The 20338-nt window shown below is 42.5% G+C and overlaps 1 protein-coding gene across 4 annotated transcripts in view; it reads right to left on the bottom strand.

The window, feature by feature from the left end:
* Window positions 1-18498, bottom strand: part of man1b1b (mannosidase, alpha, class 1B, member 1b) — a 58930-nt gene extending 40432 nt beyond the window's left edge. For 3 of the 4 annotated variants that reach the window (XM_078226639.1, XM_078226642.1, XM_078226641.1), the window contains exons 1-5: window positions 18379-18498; window positions 13112-13254; window positions 10897-11005; window positions 4050-4153; window positions 1718-1875 (exon numbers count right to left, since the gene is read on the bottom strand). In XM_078226639.1, coding sequence (XP_078082765.1) covers window positions 1718-1875; window positions 4050-4153; window positions 10897-11005; window positions 13112-13216 — 476 coding nt within the window. In that variant the 5' untranslated portion in view covers window positions 13217-13254; window positions 18379-18498. The remainder of the gene's footprint in view (window positions 1-1717; window positions 1876-4049; window positions 4154-10896; window positions 11006-13111; window positions 13255-18378) is intronic. The other variant, XM_078226640.1, reaches the window with a different exon arrangement.
* Between the last annotated feature and the right edge of the window lie 1840 nt (window positions 18499-20338).

Raw genomic sequence — 20338 nt, 5'->3', positions numbered from 1 at the left:
TCTAGTTGGTCCAAATCCCTCTGCAAGCTTTGAAAACCTTCCTCACTGTCCACGACACCTCCAATCTTTGTATCATCAGCAAACTTGCTGATCCAATTTACCACATTATCATCCAGATCATTGATATAGATGACAAATAACAATGGACCCAACACCGATCCCTGCGGCACACCACTAGTCACAGGCCTCCACTCAGAGAAGCAATCCTCCACAACCACTCTCTGGCTTCTTCCATTGAGCCAGTGTCTAATCCAATTTACTACCTCCCCATGTATACTTGGCGACTGAACCTTCCTAACTAACCTCCCATGAGGGACCTTGTCAAAGGCCTTGCTGAAATCCAGGTAGACAACATCCACCGCCTTCCCTTCATCCACTTTCCTGGTAACCTCCTCGAAAAACTCTAATAGATTGGTCAAGCATGACCTACCACGCAGAAAGCCATGTTGACTCTCCCTAATAAGTCCCTGTCTATCCAAATATTTGTAGATCCTATCCCTTATCACACCTTCCAATAACCTGCCCACCACCGACGTCAAACTTACTGGCCTATAATTTCCCGGATTTCTTTTGGAACCTTTTTTAAACAACGGAACAACATGAGCCACCCTCCAATCATCCGGCACCTCCCCCGTGAATACTGGCATTTAAAATATGTCTGCCAGGGCCCCTGCAAGTTCAACACTAGCTTCCCTCAAGGTCCGTGGGAATACCCTGTCTGGTCCTGGGGATTTATCCACTCTGATTTGCCTCAAGACAGCGAGCACCTCCTCCCCTTTAATCTGTAAAGGTTCCATGACCTCCCTACCTGTTTGCCCTATTTCCGTAGACTCCATGCCCGTTTCCTCAGTAAATACGGATGCAAAAAAACCATTTAGTATCTCCCCCATCTCTTTTGGTTCCATACACAGTCTACCACTCTGGTCTTCAAGAGGACCAATTTTATCCCTCACTATCCTTTTGCTCCTAACATACCTATAGAAGCTCTTTGGATTTTCCTTCATTCTGTCTGCCAAAGCAACCTCATGTCTTCTTTTAGCCCTCCTGATTTCCCTCTTAAGTAGCTTCTTGCACTTTATATACTCCTCGAGCATCTGATCTGTTCCTTGCTGCCTGTACATTTCATACAACTCTCTCTTCCTCTTAATCAGTGTTACAATCTCCCTCGAGAACCAAGGTTCCATATTCCTATTTACTTTGCCTTTAAATCCTGACAGGAACATACAAACTCTGCACTCTCAAAATTTCTCCTTTGAAGGCCTCCCACTTTCCATTTACATCCTTACCAGAGAACAGCCTGTGCCAATCCACACTTCCCAGATCCCTTCTCATTTCATCAAATTTGTCCTTTTTCCAGCTCAGAACTTCAACCCGAGGACCAGATCTATCCTTATCCATGATCAGGTTGAAACTAATGGCATTATGATCACTGGATCCAAAGTGTTGACCACTGTTGATGCCGGATTTTCCCATCCTGCCGCAGTGAACGGAGATTTGGCCGGCCACCAAATTCTCCAACTTCGCTGCAGCGGGAGCATGGCCTGAACAGCCGGTGAGTTCGCGTCCGATAATTCCACTACTTCACAGAACAGCATGGATATCAAGATGTCGCAATCCAGCCATGTGACTGGACTCACGGTTGTGAATATGGAGCACACACACCGTGAAGGATACTGATAATGCCACAAGTGATGGTAGGGTATCATTCATTGAGTACCTGATCATATTGTCTTTCTCTTCCTCCTTATCCTTGGCTATAGTTCCAGCTTCATTTTCTTTCTTACTAATTTTAGCTTCCTCTTCATTTTCTTTCCTCGACAATCTCTTCGGTAAAAATGGTGGCCCTCGCTTATTCAGATTTGGTCTTCGAGGTTTCTGGATTAAAACACACCGGTTAGTTAAAAGTAAACTACAATGAAGCATGGCATTTTATTGATAATAAATTTGCACTAGCCCTGCGCAGTTTATGAAACAGTATACCTTTCACTATGTCAACACAATAGTAAATCGTGATTAGCATAGTACTTTATGTTGCTAAAGATCTAGGAATGCTCAAAGTATTTAACACTAACAACAGACACATTGTCATACAAATATATTTCTCATTTACAATAATCATAGTAAAGCAACGCATGTTTTCTCACATCTTTGACAGAATATTAAGCAACAGGTTAAGTTGCCAAAAGGAAACAGTAACTGAGGAGAACATCTATTTTGTTTTAAGTAATCTTTCCTGTTATGTGGGTGAGGCTGGCAAGGCCAGCAGTTATTGTCCATCTCTAATTACGCTCGAGAAGTGGTGGTGAGCCACCTTCTTGAATCATTGCAGCCCGTGGGATGAAGATATGAACATATTGGACAGGGGGTTTCAGGATTTGGACTCAGAGACTTCGAGACGGTGGTAGTCGTGGGCTTGGAAGGCACTGCCGAAGAGACTGATGAGTTGCTACAACTCATCTTGTAGATAGTACACACTGCTGCCACTATGCACTCATGCTGGAGGGAGTGAATGTTTCAGTGGTAGATGGGGTGCTGATTAAACAAGCTATGTCCTGGACAGTGTCGAGCTTATTGCCTGTTGTCAGAGCAGCACTCATGCAGACAAGTAGGGATGTTGTTTTATTCGTTCATGGGATGTGGGCGTCACTGGCTAGGCCAACATTTACTGCCCATCCCTTAACTGCCCTCAAGAAGATGGTGATGAGCTGCGTTCTCAAACTGAAGTCATTTGGTGTAGGTACACCCACAGTGCTGTTAGAGAGGGAGTTCCAAGATTTTGACCTAGCGATAGTGAAGGAACAGTTAGATAGTTCCAAGTCAGAATGGTGCGACTTGGAGAAGAATTTGTAGGCGCGGGCGTTCCCATGCATCTGTTTCCCTTGTTCTTCTCGACAGTAGAGGTCATGGGTTTGAAAGGTGCTGTCGAAGGAGTCTTGGTGAGTTTGTCTTTTGTGTTCACCTGCCTGCTCTGCCATTGAGGATGGGCATGCTCATAAAGCCTTGCTCTCTCATTAGTTGTTTAATTGTCCACCGCCATTGCCGAGCCACTGTTAGTGATAAACATTGAAGTCTCCAACCAGCTATGTTCTGAGCCCAGAAAGATAATACAAGGAAATGCTAAATATTGATAATAAAAACTGACTACTCTTTGAAGCAATGCCATGTACGTACTGTTTTTATTTAATTAGCCATCATTTTGAAATAAACCTTTTCATAAACGTGAGGTATGTGCCAAGCAGTGATCACCGTCTTGGGGTCCTTCAAACTCTTTCTCTGCTAAATTTAGGTTCCTCTAACTCAGCATTTCCAAAACCGGGTACAGCAGAACTCTGGGGTTCCGGGAGACTTGTGCAGGGTTCCGCGGTGACTCCAGCAAATTTAAATTTGAAAAACGCTGTCCTTCCAGCTTATCCAATCAAAGGCAGTTTTCACACTGCGTTGGCTGCACATTCGTCAACCTATCAGCAGCCAATGCACTGAACGCAAAAGGGACAGGCCAGCGCCTCCGGTAATGAGGTGAATACGTGGGCAACCGAGGTTGGTGGTGGTGGTGGGGGGGTTCTGTGCAACCGAGAGAGAGGCACACGCATGACAGAGATATATTAGGAGTAGCACTCCCATTAAAAATGACATGAAGGTAAGACTTAAGTATTTGTTCAAAAAGATAACTTTTTCATTACAATAAATGTAAACATAAAAGAAATAGAATATACTCTTATCAATTTGTTTTTGTATGTTTGCACCTATTGCACAAAAATAATCAAATGTTTTAAGGTTTAAGTCTTCAATATAATAAGACTGTCCCTTGGGGGATTCTGCCAATATTCTTGGGCGGTCAGAAGGGTTTCATAGCTGGTAAAGTTTGGGACACTCTGCTCTAACTGACTAGTTTACTATCTTCTCCAAGCCAAATTTCTATTGCCATTTGCACTTACTGTGCATACTCACCAACAGTCTTCCTGTGTCCAACATTCAACAATTGATACTCAAGGCAGCTAAAATAAACTTAATATCAGATTACGACCGGTTCTAACTGATTGTTCAGTTACCTGTGCTTGTGAAAAAGTAAGTGCCCTGGGGAATGGAACAGCTACTTCTGGTCCAACTGCGGGCTTGGCTTGCTTCAGCTCTCCATCATGGTGACTTTCATCTGCTAAACACAAAGAAAGGGACTTTTTAAACATGTTAACAACCTTTAGTACCATCTATTACGTATGATCCTGGAAAAAAATAAGGCATAATCTCACATCTTCAACACATGAATTTGACGTTGCTCCAGCAATATAAAATATAAAGTCACAGATGACCATAGCCTGACTGGTGGTTATTTTAACCTGAAAATCATCGCACCTCAGGTGAGGGGCAAGGTTGAGAAGACGGCCTTCATGAATAATCTCAGCCATATGGGAATTGAACCCACACTGCTGCATCGCCCTACATTATGAAGCAGCCATCCAGCCAACTGAGTTAAACCATCTCCTGATATAAAATATACAAAAGTTACAATGCGATGGAAAAGATAGAATCCAACTTTAAAACTGATATATCTTTAATATGCTGTAACACGGTGGCACAGTGGTTATCACTGCTGCCTCACAGCGCCAGGGACCCGGGTTCAATTCCCGACTTGGGTCACTGTTTGTATGGAGTTTGCACGTTCTCCCCGTGTCTGCGTGGGTTTCCTCCAGGTGCTCCGGTTTCCTCCCACAGTCCAAAGGTGTGCAGGTTAGGTAGATTGGCCATACTAAATTCTCCTTTAGTGTACCCGAACAGACACCGGAGTGTGGCGACTTGGAGATTTTCACAGTAACTTCATTGCAGTGTTAACGTAAGCCTATTTGTGACTGATAAATAAACTTTTAACTTTAACAGGTACGGTACAGTTAAGCAAAACATTCTCCCCCTTGTATTCCAGCCTCAAGGTTGTACCTGTGTAATAATTTGTGTGAATACCTTTTCAAATGCCTTTCATGATCTTAGAATATCCTGAATCAGTTCATGGTTACAATCAGCCGATATGGAAGCAAGTCCCATCACCGAGACAAGGCAAACTTTGCAAAAACGCACATTCGTGTCAAAAGGGAACATGACAGGGCGTAGCTGTGATAGGATCTGGGGTCAAAAAACCTGCACAGCAATCAATCTTACAGCTCACGCATGATGAATGATCATTTGGTTAAGATACCGGAGGGCCGGTGACAGTAAGAATGAGTCTGGCCAAGAGACAGGTGCAGAAAACTGTTTAGGACAGAGATGGGTAAAACTTATAAAAACTTGTATCATTAAAATAACTTCAGCTGCACAAGTGCTGGTTAATTTCCTGCATCTTCTGCTGCAGTTCTGTGAAAATTTAATCGCGTCCCACATTCCACGATAGAACATTAAAGAAAAAGTTAAGACAGACCTATGAGCTAGTTGAACGCTGAAAGAAAATCAACTTGTGCATCACTAGTTTCCCCTGAATATTACATGTCTGTAATACAGCCATGTTACATGTATTAACAAGCCCTGTTTTGCAAGCATAGTAAAATATATGATGTGACAGGGAGTGCCTTCATGTACAAAGTCATTTGGGTGTATTTTGAAACAGAACATGATTAAACAAGCAATGATCTTATACGGTCAGCTGAAGGAATGATGTTTCTATTTTCCTTTTGAGAAGGAAGAAAATGGAATGGAAAGGACTATAATAGGTCTATAACATACAGCCAAACCCATAGCCATGTCATGATGCTACAGACATCAAAACTAATGAGCAGCAGCGTCTGCTGGCAAACCGACTTTTTTAATTTGTAGAGTTAATCAGTTGTGGAGCAGCAGGAATCAGGTTAATGTAAAATGGCTTGATTGATCGCTGCAGTTTAATATTATAAAATGAACAAACAACTGTTGAGGGCCATAGATGCACTCAACCATGCTGCAGATACAGTGACTGCTGTTAAAGAATGTGTAATGCTGAATAAAACTGAACAGTCTGAGATTGGATTTCACGGATTTGGTTCAGGACAAAGTTAGTAATATTTAACCAACAACCTCAGTGCACACCTCAGTCAGAGGATTCTAATTTCATCCCCACCCAGAACTCGAAATGCTTTCGTAAGTATGTCATATGCAGCCTGGTATGTGTGAATCTTATTACAGCACATCTCTAATGGGATGATGCATGTTTCAAGGTAGCATAATAGCATGGCAGATCCATACTTTGCCTAGGAGCTTAAAGTGTTGAAAGGTTATTCCAGTGTTCTACATGTAAACAAAACTCAACATTAAAAGGCACAATAAGTTGCCATAACACAGAAAATGATCCAAACTCAAAGCTTCGTTGTTCAGCTGAATACCAAGGCTCTCTCCTGCTGCTGGTCACATCACTAAATGGTGTCACCGTGAGAAACACATATCGCACCCCGAGATCAAAAATTGCAAGGGAGGAGCAACGCTGGGTCATTGAATACATTCAAGGGCAGTTAAGTGGACGTTTGATTGACAAGGAAGTCGGGGATAATGAAAGGGGGAGGCAGAGACAGGAAAGTGGAGTTGAAGCCACAGTCAGATCAAGCCATGGTTTTATCGCATGACAGATCAGGCTTGATGGGCCGAATGGTGACTCTTTTTAAAAATTTGTTCATGGGACATGGGCGTCGGTGGCTGGGCTAGCATTTATTGCCCATCCCTAATTGCCCCTTGAATGGAGTGGTTCAGCTAGGCGATTTCAGAAGGCATGTAAGAGTCAACCACGTTGCTGTGGCTCTGGAGTCTCATGTAGGCCAGACCAGATAAGGATAGCAGATTTCCTTCCTTTAAAGGATATTAGTGAACCATGATGAGTTTTAAAGACAATTAATGATTTCATGGTCATCATTAGACTTTCAATTCCAGATTTTTATTGAATTCAAATTTCACCATCTGATGTGGTGGGATTTGAACCTGGGTTCACCAGATTATTACCTTCGGTCTCTGGGTCACTAGCCCAGTGAAAATACCACTGCGCCACAGCCTACTGTTCCTAATTCCTGTAACGCTGCTAAGGCATGAGGAAGGCAATTATGTTCCAAATTAAACCCATAAAGGAGTGCTTTGTTGTTGAAGAGAACTTCCTTCTTTAAGGCTGCGTAACACACAAACTTCACTTTAAATTTCCTACCTTACTGATCCCAAGGTAGTGGATAGCTGGTGTGATAATGTGCCTATTTAGTCTGTTTTCACATGCTATAACTTCTATTAAATGGAATGGTAATTTTGGCCCTCCTTGCACCTAGCAGCTCACATTTTCTCAAAAGCAGTTCCCTTCACAGTCTGTGTGTGACCACATATTCTCTGGAGGCTAAGAGGTGGTGGGTTGTGTGAGAAGGGGTTAAAATCCAAATATTGTGGAGGTGCAGAACTGGCGGAAGTGAATCAGCAGCCATTATACACTCTGCCAAATTCCTTGTTCCATTAAAATCAATCAAGTCAATCCACTACTAGGCCAGGTTTTATTTCTAGTGACTGTACCTTCACAGTTACTAAGGTAAAGCTGCAATTCATATCTACATTTATACGTTTGCAGTGCTGACGATATCCATAGGGTTGAGATTGCAAATTAGATCCTTGATAACTTTGCTTTTGAGAAACATGTTTTCCATTAGTTCTTACAAGTCAGTACTTTATAGATCAGAAAATGAGACTTACAAACTGAATTTGCAAAACCGAAGATACAGATTATGAAATTCCATTTCACTTTACCATCAGTTGTGAGCAATTTAATTAAATGAACAGAATTTAAAGCTCCCACCCACTATTTCCCATCTATCATTCATTTCCATGTCCCACAAGTCACTCAAAAATCAAGCACACTTGGGGATTTGTCTGCTAACATCTGTTGTTGGTGATAAAGCATCAGCACCCTTCAAGATCTACGCTCATAAAGTGCCGTCCGGTAAAAGTTTCTACAGTACCCTCTCACTACCAGATGATGTTGCTACATTGCTTTGGCAGAGGCACGGGAGTAGGTGTCCATCCCGTCCTCTTGGCCAGGCTAGGTATGTGGGAGACTACATGAGAGGAAACTGGGGGAGAAACAAAATAAGATTACCCCTCAAATACTGCACATGGGCTTCATAAACATCACACTTGTTTGGCATTATAATGATTCATTCTGTGCAAAACTATCAGTGTGAGCAGGATCTATGCCTCAGGTCCCCATGGTGACGGTGGGTTCTGTGGGTGAGGTTGCCCAGTATTTGACTCATCTTAACAGAGTTGGGGCATGTGGCACATACCCAACTCTCTGCCAATTTTCGGACTTGGCTGTTGAGAAGGATCAGGAGACCATAGTCTCTGATGTGTTGTTTCTTCAAATGAAACTCCCTTCAATATATCATGTAGGCATTTCCACATAGCCCAGATGAAGTTAGCAACTCGCAATACGTCAAAGTCACAGGGATGAAGTTGACGTACACCATTGGTAACCTTTCCAAAAGGTTGTCTCTTTCTAACCAGCCTCCCATCCATTGATTCTGTCTACACTGCCCGCTGCCTCGGCAAAGCAGCCAGCATAATTAAGGACCCCACGCACCCCGGACATTCTCTTTTCCACCTTCTTCCTTTGGGATAAAGATACTAAAGTCTGAGGTCACGTACCAACCGACTCAAGAACAGCTTCTTCCCTGCTGCTGTCAGACTTTTGAATGGACTTACCTTGCATTAAGTTGATCTTTCTCTCCACCCTATCTATGACTGCACTCTCTCGTTTCCTTCTTTATGAATGGTATGTTTCGTTCGTATAGCGCGCAAGAAACAATACTTTTCACTGTATGTTAATACATGTGACAATAATAAATCAAATCAAAATGTTCTGCCAAGAACGAGGTACATGATGTGATGTAACACAACCGCACTTCCTGCATGCTGTGGGCAACAGTTTGGTATCTGGCATTGCATTCTCTCTGGCATCTGAGAGCAGGACAAGTAATATCCAGGCTCTTCAATCAATAGACTGAAAAATCTTCACTGAAGCAGCCAAACTCCAAATCACTGAAAGGGTTAATAATATCACAAGTTTAAAAGTCACAGAAGCTGCTAGACTGAGTCACACTGGGAAAGCTGAGAAAACTACAGATCTTGATTTAAGCAGACCCAGATAAGAGTCAAGGACCATAAAACCCCAAATTTCAATGGAGGCTTCATATAAGTATACATATAAGACTTCCATTGAATCAAGTGCAGCTGCAACTTGTCAGTATCTGTTATCACAATGAACAATGTACATGGGAGGACACAGAGGTTGGTCAGACATTTAGCTATGATACGGTAGCAAAAGAAACACTTGTTAGATGATATTATAATTAGGTTGATGTGCACAAATTGTAATTGGACAACGTTACCTTTAAGCAAAATCGTTCTGAGCGGACATAGATAACTTCTATACAAATGTACATCTCTGACTGGTATATGCTAATTGCTTTTAATCGAATTTGGAAATATATGTGTTTGTGTATCCAGTGCTCTGGACTGCCCAACCAGCTAGTACTCTGGAGTCCTTGCCATAGCTTGTCATAAACAACCAATTTAAAAACTCCAAAATTCTTCATCTGGTCACTTGAAGGGAACGAGGTCTGTAAGCAGCTGACCATCACAGCACCACAACACCAGGAAGTATAAATGTGATTTAATGCAATGTAAAAACATGCACAGGAAGCAAAATAAAGATTGTAGAAAAAAGGATGGAATTAAGGGAAAGATACATAAAAAGACACAGAGAGGAACAGTAAAAATAAAATCTCCAAAACCAATCAAGTTCTAAAGGAATGAGAATGCCAACTTGTAAAATAAAATTTTTGAGGCCAGAGTGGTTGTCGGTAGTACTTACCACTACTATGCGATTTAAAATTCATTTACACCAGCCTCAACTTTTTCTGATCTGTTTAGTGAGTAACTACTGGATCAGTACTCCAACTTCACCTCATTACATTGGCTTCAGTGCTGTGTTTCATGGGCAAGGGCTGATAACAGCATACCTTGTGGAGGGATAGGAACTTGGACTGCGAATTTTAGATTTCCATTTTTAAACATGCAAACACAGACTCCAGAAGTTGCTACTTAATTTACTCTGTGGTAACAATGAGCACTAAAGTTTAAAGTTTATTTATTAGTCACATGTAGGCTTACATTAACACTGAAATGAAGTTACTGTGAAAATCCCCTAGTCACCACACTCTGGCGCTTGTTCAGGTATGCTGAGGGAGAATTTAGCATGGCCAATGCACCTAGCCAGCATGTCTTTCGCACTGTGGGAGGAAACCAGAACACCCGGAGGAAACTCATGCAGACACGGGGAGAATGTGCAGACACGGGGAGAATGTGCAGACTCCACACTGACAGTGACCCAAGCCGGGAATCGAACCCGGGTCTCAGGCACTGTGAGGCAGCAGAGCTAACCACCGTTCCACCGTGCCTCCCTTACTGTTTAGCCTTAGTGTTCTACTTCATGCAAAATCCAGGCCGATAAAGGTCTCGACCAGAAACATTTGCCAGAATTCTACTGCCTCGCCCGCCACGGAATCGGAGTTGGCGAGGGGCGGACAACGGAAATGTCCGTTGACCTCGAGTGGGTATTTCCCGTCTCGCTCAAGCGAGGTCGAAAAATCCCGCCCATTAACTTTGTTTCTCTCTCCATACTTGCTGCCTAAATTGCTGAGTGTTTGCAGAATTTTCTGTTTTACTTCTGTTCTATACATTTACCTCAAACATATTACTAACACAAAAAGATGTCATCACCAATGAGATATGAAACAAGCTCAGTGTATCACCGCCAAAATGCTCAACATTTTGAAGTAAAACTGACCTATTACAATGGAACTGAGTTCAAATCGGCAGCTAAAGAGAAGCTCCATTCCAAAAGGCTGGGATGGTTCTTACCTTGCCAGCGTTCGGACAGGTTGGGGTATGTCGCAATACCAGAAACCACCATGAAGACAAGCAGGAATGCAATTAGGCTCCGCTGCAATCTTGATAGTTGTTTCCATTTCTAATTTGAAAAATGAATTGTACTTGAAAAGATATAGAACAGTGGAAACAACTGTAATTATCTGGCAGTTCATGATGGCATATTCTGTATAGTAAACATCTTTTAAAAAAAACCATCATTCTTTCTTAAGTTTCAGGAGCATGTTATTTACTTCAGGTTTCTTTAGGGTTTCTTACACCACATCCCTTCCCCTGCCCAAGAGGACAGGCTGGAGGCTGACTCAAAGTCATCCTTTCGTTATCTATCCATCAGGAGACCGTGCAAGGTTAGCATGAGACAAGTATCCTTGATTTTCTATCCTTGCTGGTGGAAAAGCATCTAGCCTTTATCCAGCAAGAGGACAGTCAAAGTTAACGTCATAATATTGACTAAAGCACAAACCCATAAGCACAGCATCCGAAATTAGCAAATCTATTTGGGGGACAAAGGATTACAAAGCAGTTTCTTCTCATTTTGAACTTTGAAAATTCAGCCGGATTTGAACCACCGTGCTGCGTGTGAATGCAAATTTGTGTTATTGAACCTTGGCTGGCTCTTCGCTTTCCCTAGCCCAGATTTACCTTGACCAACTGAAACAGCCCAGGATAGATCGGGAATTGAATTAGTGCCCAACTGATCACTACACCAGACCTTCACGCTTGAACTATCAAAACAATTCAACTCCTGACATGGTCAGTCATTGAGGGTCAGAAATAGTAATCCCATCCGCACTCACATTTCTTATTGGACTTGTTCTCTTCCAATTTTGTGCAGCTGAAGATTTGGAAAGATGCTACTTTAGCATTGTTGCCTCATTGGCAGATGAATCCAAGAAAAGGACATCGCAAGCGAAAGCTCCAAATTAGTGGGAATGTGCTTTTACTCTGTATACATGATCACTGAGCGCTACGGTGTGCACATGTAGTCTACAGAAACAAAAGTTTGGACACTCTGAACTAGGCCAGTGGGACACCTTGAAGGAAACAACACTGCAGCAGCTCCAGCAGAGAACATTCTCTCCCAGAGCGACAACATTTATACTCTTATTAACAAAGGCAGTTTTATGAAAGCACAAGTCAGTGGCACACACTTATTCTATAAGCTCCTCTTACTGCTTCATCACAAAGTGGTCCAGCTAAGTGGGATCCAGTCTCAACATCCATCATGCACCCAGTCTTGGATAACTATGGCATGGAGAATACAAACTCACACTGAACTGAACACAAAGAAACAGCTAAAGAAAATCCAGTTGATTTTCTGATGTAGATTCCAGCTATGAAGCACTCAATGGAAGCTGCTATTCACACTTTCAGTATCACCCTAATACGAAACAGGAATTCTGACCCATCTTCCAACATTGTGTGAAAGGCACTGACCGATGTTTAGTCACACTGTCTTTTCACATCACGATGCACACAACCGAGATATGAAGAGTGAAACAATCTGCTGGTGAGTACATCAAACATCAAAACCTGGAGTTTAACCATTTTGGTAGCAATGAAGACCAAGACCCACCATACCCCCATCCTTATTCCACAGGCTGACAACAGCATTAAAGATGTGGAGATGCCGGCATTGGACTGGGGTAAACACAGTAAGAGTTTTAACAACACCAGGTTAAAGTCCAACAGGTTTATTTGGTAGCAAATGCCATTAGCTTTCGGAGCCCTGCTCCTTCGTCAGATGGAGTGGATATCTGCAGATATCAAAATGATGGAGTGGATATCTGCAGATATCCACTCCATCTGACGAAGGAGCAGGGCTCCGAAAGCTAATGGCATTTGCTCCCAAATATACCTGTTGGACTTTAACCTGGTGTTGTTAAAACTCTTACTGTAACAGCATTAAAAACAGGGCCCTATCAAACGGCTCTTAAAAGAAACTAGTCGGAAAATAATTAAGTCATTTTGTCCCTTTTCTTGGAAGAAAGTCATTGGGAGGAATTTTCCCGTCCCACCCGCCACGGGAATCGCAGCGAGCGGGACACGGACCATGCAAAAGTCCGGTGACCTTGGGCGGGATTTTCTGGCTTTGAGGTGAGCCGGGTGGAAAATCCAGCCCATTGTCTCCCAATTCAACCAAAGGCTTTATAGCTTTTGAGGGAAGAAACTGCCTGATCGGCCTTACCCGCCAGCAGGATTGCCTCCTCCAGGTCTTACTGTTGTCGTAGGTTCTTCCAGCCTGACTACCCAGCGTCACGGATATAAAGTCCCTCCGTTGTGGCGAATACATCCTTCAGGTCTCCTGGGAGGATGGCGCTTTCCAATATACTGCAAGTTGATTCAATGGAAAAAGCATTGATACTTGCCTTATTTTTAAACTTACAAGAATTCCATGGGAACAATCACATTTGTCTTTCTCAATGCAAAATAAGATAAGATTATAGCTCTCAAGGTAACAGCCGTTCACAAAAAAAACACTGTATAATGCATGATGCAGCAATCCTCATAAACGTGCAATGGGGATGCAGTTGGAATTGAGTGGCCAGAAGTAGTGGGAGGAACACAGCAGGAAGCTATTCAGACTGTCAAGCCTGTTCTTTTATTCAATGACATCATGGCTGATTTGTACCTTAAACCCCAATCACCCACCTTGACTCTGTAACCTTTCAAAAAAACAATCAATTTCTATTTTAAAATTGATCTAGACTTTTCAGCTTTCTTTTGAGGGGAAAAAAAGTTCCAGATTTAACTTACCCAATGAGTGAAGATGTGCTTCCTGGCATCACCCTAGACATGATGTGGAGATGCCGGCGTTGGACTGGGGTGAACACAGTAAGAGTTTTAACAACACCAGGTTAAAGCCCAACAGGTTTATTTGGTAGCAAATACCATTAGCTTTCGGAGTGCTGCTCCTTCGTCAGATGGAGTGGAAATGTGCTCTCAAACAGGGCACAGAGACACAAAATCAAGTTACAGAATACACCACATTGTCTGTATCTTTAAGATCTGGTTGGTTGTAGGGATTCGCATTCTAATCAGTATTCTGTAACTTGATTTTGTGTCTCTGTGCCCTGTTTGAGAGCACATTTCCACTCCATCTCACGAAGGAGCAGCGCTCCGAAAGCTTATGGTATTTGCTACCAAATAAACCTGTTGGACTTTAACCTGGTGTTGTTAAAACTCTTACTGTGATCACCCTAAACAGCCCAACATGGATGTAAAGGTTAGGCACCCCAGTTCTGGCCTCTCCCACTAAAGAAAAATAGGAGCAGAAGCTTCAATCTTTCCCCAATTCTTCAGTAGCCAATGTGAAACTTAAAGTAACGCAGAAAAGGCCCTTGGCCATCTGGTTTCTTTAAGGAACATCATGATTTGCTTTTTAAAAAGGACACAATCCGTTGACATTCCTTGGTTAGCACAAAGTAATTAGGGAGGCTTGAAGTATACTTTGCACCTTTTCTAAGAAAGACCATTCAAGTCAGCGTTTTGTTAATTCACAGGATGCACCCTCTTTACCATCCCCACTTTGATTGGACTACCTGCTCTAGGGGCTAAAGTTGAAAGTGCCTTGGGTCACATATAGCAAACACAGGCGACAGTGGAATAGTGGTTATGTTATTGTACTAGCAATCTGAACACCTGGATTAACAACTCAGAAACGTTCAAATCCCACCTTTGCAACCGGGGAATGTAAATTCAATAATAAGTAAATCTGGAATCATGTCATCATTGTAAGAAGCCATCTGGATCACTAATGTCCTTACCCAGTCTGGCCTGAATGTGATTGAATAGCCTAGGAAGCCAGTCAAGGGCAATGAAGGGTGGACATTAAACACTGGCCTTGCCAGAGACATCCACAATTCATACATGAATTTTAAAAATTATCTTAACACTCGAATTTCTGGTTTGCAACCAAGGAGTTGAGCAAAGTTTGTACCAAAGCATACTAATAATTATTTCACCAGTAACATAAATTTAAAGTTCTTCAATCGCTAAGAGTGGTGAACTTGGATAATTGCAAACTTCACACCTGGGTCATTTTGAAAACTAACATTGTGTACAGAAATGATGGTTACATTCAATGTTGACATTCACACTAAGCAGATTTTCCTAAACTCACGTTTCCTAAAAGCTCACCTGTTGAGAGATTTGCCCACGAAGCTCTTTAACAAAGGGGCGGCATGGTGGTCAGCACTGCTGCCTCACAGCACCAGGGACCCAGGTTCGATTCCCGGCTTGGGTCACTGTCTGTATGGAGTTTGCACATTCTCCCTGTGTCTGCGTGGGTTCCCCCCGGGTGCCCTGGTTTCCTCCCACAGTCCAAAGATGTGCGGGTTAAGTGAATTGGCCATGCTAAATTCTCCCTCTGTGTACCCGAACAGGCGCCAGAGTGTGGCAATTAGGGGGTTTTCACAGTAACTTAATTGCAGTGTGAATGTAAGCATACTTGTGACTAATAAATAAACTACTTTTTTTACTTTTTAGAAACTGGTAAAACTTCACATCTAGCAACACAATCACCCAATTTCCACTTCTATTTTCCTCCATGTGTTTACCTAGCAATACCTTGGATGCATCTATGTGATTCAACCCATCTGTACCTGTGTAGGCATGTTCCACATTTAAGTCACTCTATGGGCAAATGTGTTTTTCCGAATTCCATACTGGATTTATTATTATTTAATATCTACAATCTCTAGTTTTGGTCTCCAAACTGAAACATTTTCATTATATCTACCCTATCATATCTACCCTCACCTTTCTTGTTCCTAGACGAACGAGTCCTAGCCCATTCAAAACATCCTTGACAGCGTTGAACTCTCAATTCTCATATCTAGTAAATTGTTCTGCGCCTTTGCCAGTGCCTCTATATTCTTTTTTATGATATGGAGACCAGAAATGTGCTGTTATCCAAGTGCGGTCAAACCAAGGTTCCATATCTGTTGAAAAAACAACCCTACTGCTTTCTTTTATGGTCTATTAACCTGCATCAATATTTTGAGCGATGTGTGTCTGCACCCATATATCTCCTGACTCCTCTATCCCACTTAAGTTTATTATATTTTAAGGAGTTTGGACGGCACTGTGGCACAGTGATTAGCACTGCTGCCTCACAGCGCGAGGGACCCAGGCTCAATTCCGGCCTCAGGTCACTGTCTGTGCAAAGTTTGCACATTCTCCCCGTGTCTGTGTGGGTTTCCTCCAAGTGCTCTGGTTTTCTCCCACAGTCCAAAGATGTGCAGGCTAGGTTTATTGGCCATGCTAAATTGACACTGGTGTCAGGGGGCTTAGCAGAACAATTGTGTGGTGTTAGGGGAATGGGGCCTGGGTGGAATGTGGTCGGTACAGACTCGATGGACCAAATGGCCTCCTTCTGTGCTGTAGTGATTCTATGAGTAATTGGGGAGACGGTGGCATTGTGGTAACGTCACTGGACTATTAATAAAAAAGCCCGGACTAATGCCCTGGGAGCATGGGTTCAAATCACAGAATTACAGATTACTACAGTGCAGAAGAGGCCCTTCGGCCCATCAAGTCTTCACCAACGCAATGCCCTGACCTGCATACCTAATTCCACTTGCCAGCACTTGGCCCACAGCCTTGAATGTTATGGCGTGCCAAGTACTCATCCAGGTACTTTTTAAAGCCTTGAATGTTATGGCGTGCCAAGTACTCATCCATGTACTTTTTAAAAGGTGGTGGAGGCATCCCGCCTCCACCACCCTCCCAGACAGCGCATTCCAGACCGGCACCACCCTCTGAGTAAAAAGGTTTTTCCTCAAAGCCCCCCTAAATCGCCCACCCCTCACTTTTAACTTGTGTCCCTTTGTAACTGACCCTTCAACTAAGGGGAACAGCTGCTCCCTATCCACCCTGTCCATGCCCCTCATAATCTTGAACACCTCAATCAAGTCACCCCTCAGTCTTCTCTGCTCCAACAAAAACAACCCAAGCCTATCCGACCTCTCTTCATAATTTAAATGTTCCATCCCAGGCAGCATCCTGGTGAATCTCCTCTGCACCTCCTCCAGTGCGTTCACATCCTTCCTATAATGTGGCAACCAGAACGGCACACAGTACTCCAGCTGTGGCCTCACCTAAAATTCTATACAACTCCATCATGAACTCTCTGCTTTTGTGATCTGTACCCCGATTGATAAAGGCGAATGTGCCATATGCCTTTTTCACCACCCTATTTACCTGCCTTTCCACCTTCAGAGATCTATGGATAAACACACAAAGCTGGTGGAATTTAAATTTAATTAAGAAACTTGAATTAAAAGCCGAGTCTCAGTAATAGTAACCATGAAACCATTGTCAACTGTCACAAAAACCCATCTGGTTCACTAATGTTCTTTCAGGAAGGAAACTGCCATCCTTATCTGGTCTGGTCTACGTGTGATTCCAGACCCACAGCACTGTGTTTGGCACTGGGGCAATGAGGGAAGGCAATGAAATAAACTTAAAACATACAGGCTGTTACATGTCAGAATTGAAGGAGAGACCGTAATGGGGTACAAAACAAGGAAAACAAACTGAGAAGCAGTGGATAATACCATGTTTAAGTTAAGTTTTAAAAATTTATTTATTAGTGTCACAAGTAGGCTTACATTGACACTGCAATGAAGTTACTGTGAAAATACCCTCGTCGCCACACTCCGGCGCCTGTTCGGGTACACTGAGGCAGAATTTAGCATGGCCAATGCACCTAACCAGCACGTCTTTCAGACTGTGGGAGAAAACCCACGCAGACACAGGGAGAATGTGCAAACTCCGCGCAGGCGGTGACCCGAGGCCGGCAATCGAACCCGGGTCCCCTGGCGCTGCGAGGTCGCAGTGCTAACCACTGTGACACTGATATACGATCATTGTTGATCCGATTGTGCCCTTAACGACACGTTCTTGCCAGCCGACCTTGTTAACTGTCAACCCAACCTTCCTCGGCTACGCACTGAACAATCTTACTCATAAAACACAAACAGAAGCTAATTAATTGTCTAATTTTCGATGTAATGTGGGTCCTGCTGTCAGCTCCATGGGATGGGGCAGGGTGAAGATTAAATCCACTGAGGTGACGAGTAGTTATTTCCCTGACAGGAACCTGCTAACATCAGGAGTGAAGTCTGATGGTGGAAGCAGCATAAAGATCCCATTTAAACACCACAAATTGTCCTTTTAGTGATTTAATCCACTGACTGTGTCATCTGGTTCAGGTCAGGGGTGGTCTGAGCAGCGGTATCAGGGCAGCTCCTGCCCCGGGATGGTGAACCCGCTCCCCCCGGGGCTCCTCTCTACTCGAGCAGCCGGTCCGAGCCGCGGCCTAGCCGCCGGGAAGCAGCCAGCGGGGCCTGGGGGCTCCCAGCAGCCGCACTGCCCCGGCCCCCGGGCGGCCCCTGACCGGAGAGCTGGCACCCCGCCGCCTGTCCCAGCCCCTTGCCCCCGGCTCCTCACCTTCCTCCAGCCACGGTCCCTCCGCCCGGATCCAGCTCCGCCACAGCCTCACTGCCGCAAGACACCTCCCACTGGCCTCAACAAGCAGCACATCAACAAGGCTGCAATGGCAACTAGCACTGTAACCACATACAGCACTGTAATAGCAGGATTGTAACCACACTCAGCACTGTAATAGCAGGGTTGTAATCACACTCAACACTGTAATAGGATTGTAATCACAATCAGCACTGGCTAACAGGATTGTAATAACAATCAGCACTGTGACCACATTCAGCACTGTAATAACAGTATTGTAATCACAATCAGCACTGGAATAACAGGATTGTAATCACAATCAGCACTGGATAACAGGATTGTAATAACAATCAGCACTGTGACCACACTTACCAATGTAATAACAGGATTGTAATAACAATCAGCACTGTAACCACATTCAGCACTGTAATAACAGTATTGTAATCACAATCAGCACTGGAATAACAGGATTGTAATCACAATCAGCACTGGAATAACAGGATTGTAATAACAATCAGCACTGTAACCACACTCACCAATGTAATTACAGGATTGTAATAACAATCAGCACTGTAACCACATTCAGCACTGTAATGACAGAATTGTAATCACACCCAGCACTGGAATAAAAGAATTGTAATAACAATCAGCACTGTAATAACCAGATTGTAATGTCAGGATTCTAATAACAGTAAACATTGTAATGACAGGATTGTAATAACAATCAGCATTGTAATAACAATACAATTATAATGATAACAAGCATTGTAATAACAATAAGGATTGTAATAATAAGCATTGCAATAACACGATTGTAATAACAATGAGCACTGTAATAAGAACAAGAACTGTAATAACAGGATTGTAATAACAATGAGGATAGTAATAATAACAAGCATTGTAGTAACAATAAAATATAACAAACATTGTAATAACAATAAACACTATAAATAAAAATAATAAACATTGTAATAACAATAAAGTAATAACAAACATTGCGATAACAATATGCATTGTAATAATAAAAAATATGATGACAAATATTGTGATAACAATGAGGGATGCAATAATAACTAGTGCTTTAATAACAATCAGTACTGTAATAGTGATATTGTAATATCAATACACATTGTAATAATAACAAAAATTATAATAACAAATATTGTAACTATAAGGATTGTAATAACAAGAACTATAATAATAAACACTGTAATAACAATAAACATTGTAATAATAACAATAATTGTAATAATAAGGATTGTAATAATAACAAGCATTGTAATAACAAAGATTTTAATAACAGTAAGGATTACCATAGGATTATAATAACAATAAGGACTGTAATAACAATAAGGCTTGTAATAAAAACAAAGGTTGTAATAACAGTAAGGATTATAACAACAATAAGCATTGCAATAACAAGGATTGCAGTAAAAAGAGAATGGCAATAACAATAAGAATTGGAATGAAACAAGCATTATAATAACAATCGGCATTACAAAGCAAGGAGCATAGTAATAACAATAAGGATTGTAATAGCAATAAGCATTGGAATAACAAAAAGGACTGTAAGACCAATAAGCATTGTAATAACAGCAACAACCAGTACCATCCAGGACTAGATGAGCAGAAAAAAAGCAGGTAGGAATGGAAGTTTACATTGTTGACCAACATGCCTGTTTCCTAGCTCTTTGCTGTCCTGGGCTATTTTCTCAGAGGAGAGAGATGGCGGCCAGTACTACTACCCACCTGCAAGTGGTGTGTAGCCAATTAAGGGAATTATATGGCCGCTTGAGGCCTATTGTCAGAGGTCAGAATGGCCTGCCTTCTCAGTCTATCGTTTATTTAAAAGACAGTGCCTCAATCTTGAAGCATCCCCCCTCTCTCTCTCTCTCTCCCTTATCAAAAGGCAGTCTTCAATGTTGGAGGACCCCATCTTAAT

This window comes from Mustelus asterias, chromosome 13, assembly GCF_964213995.1.
Source record: "Mustelus asterias chromosome 13, sMusAst1.hap1.1, whole genome shotgun sequence".
NCBI classification, from domain to species: Eukaryota; Metazoa; Chordata; class Chondrichthyes; order Carcharhiniformes; family Triakidae; genus Mustelus; species Mustelus asterias.
The sequence above is the reverse complement of the archived record's forward strand: the minus strand, read 5'-3'. Positions and strand labels throughout refer to the sequence as shown.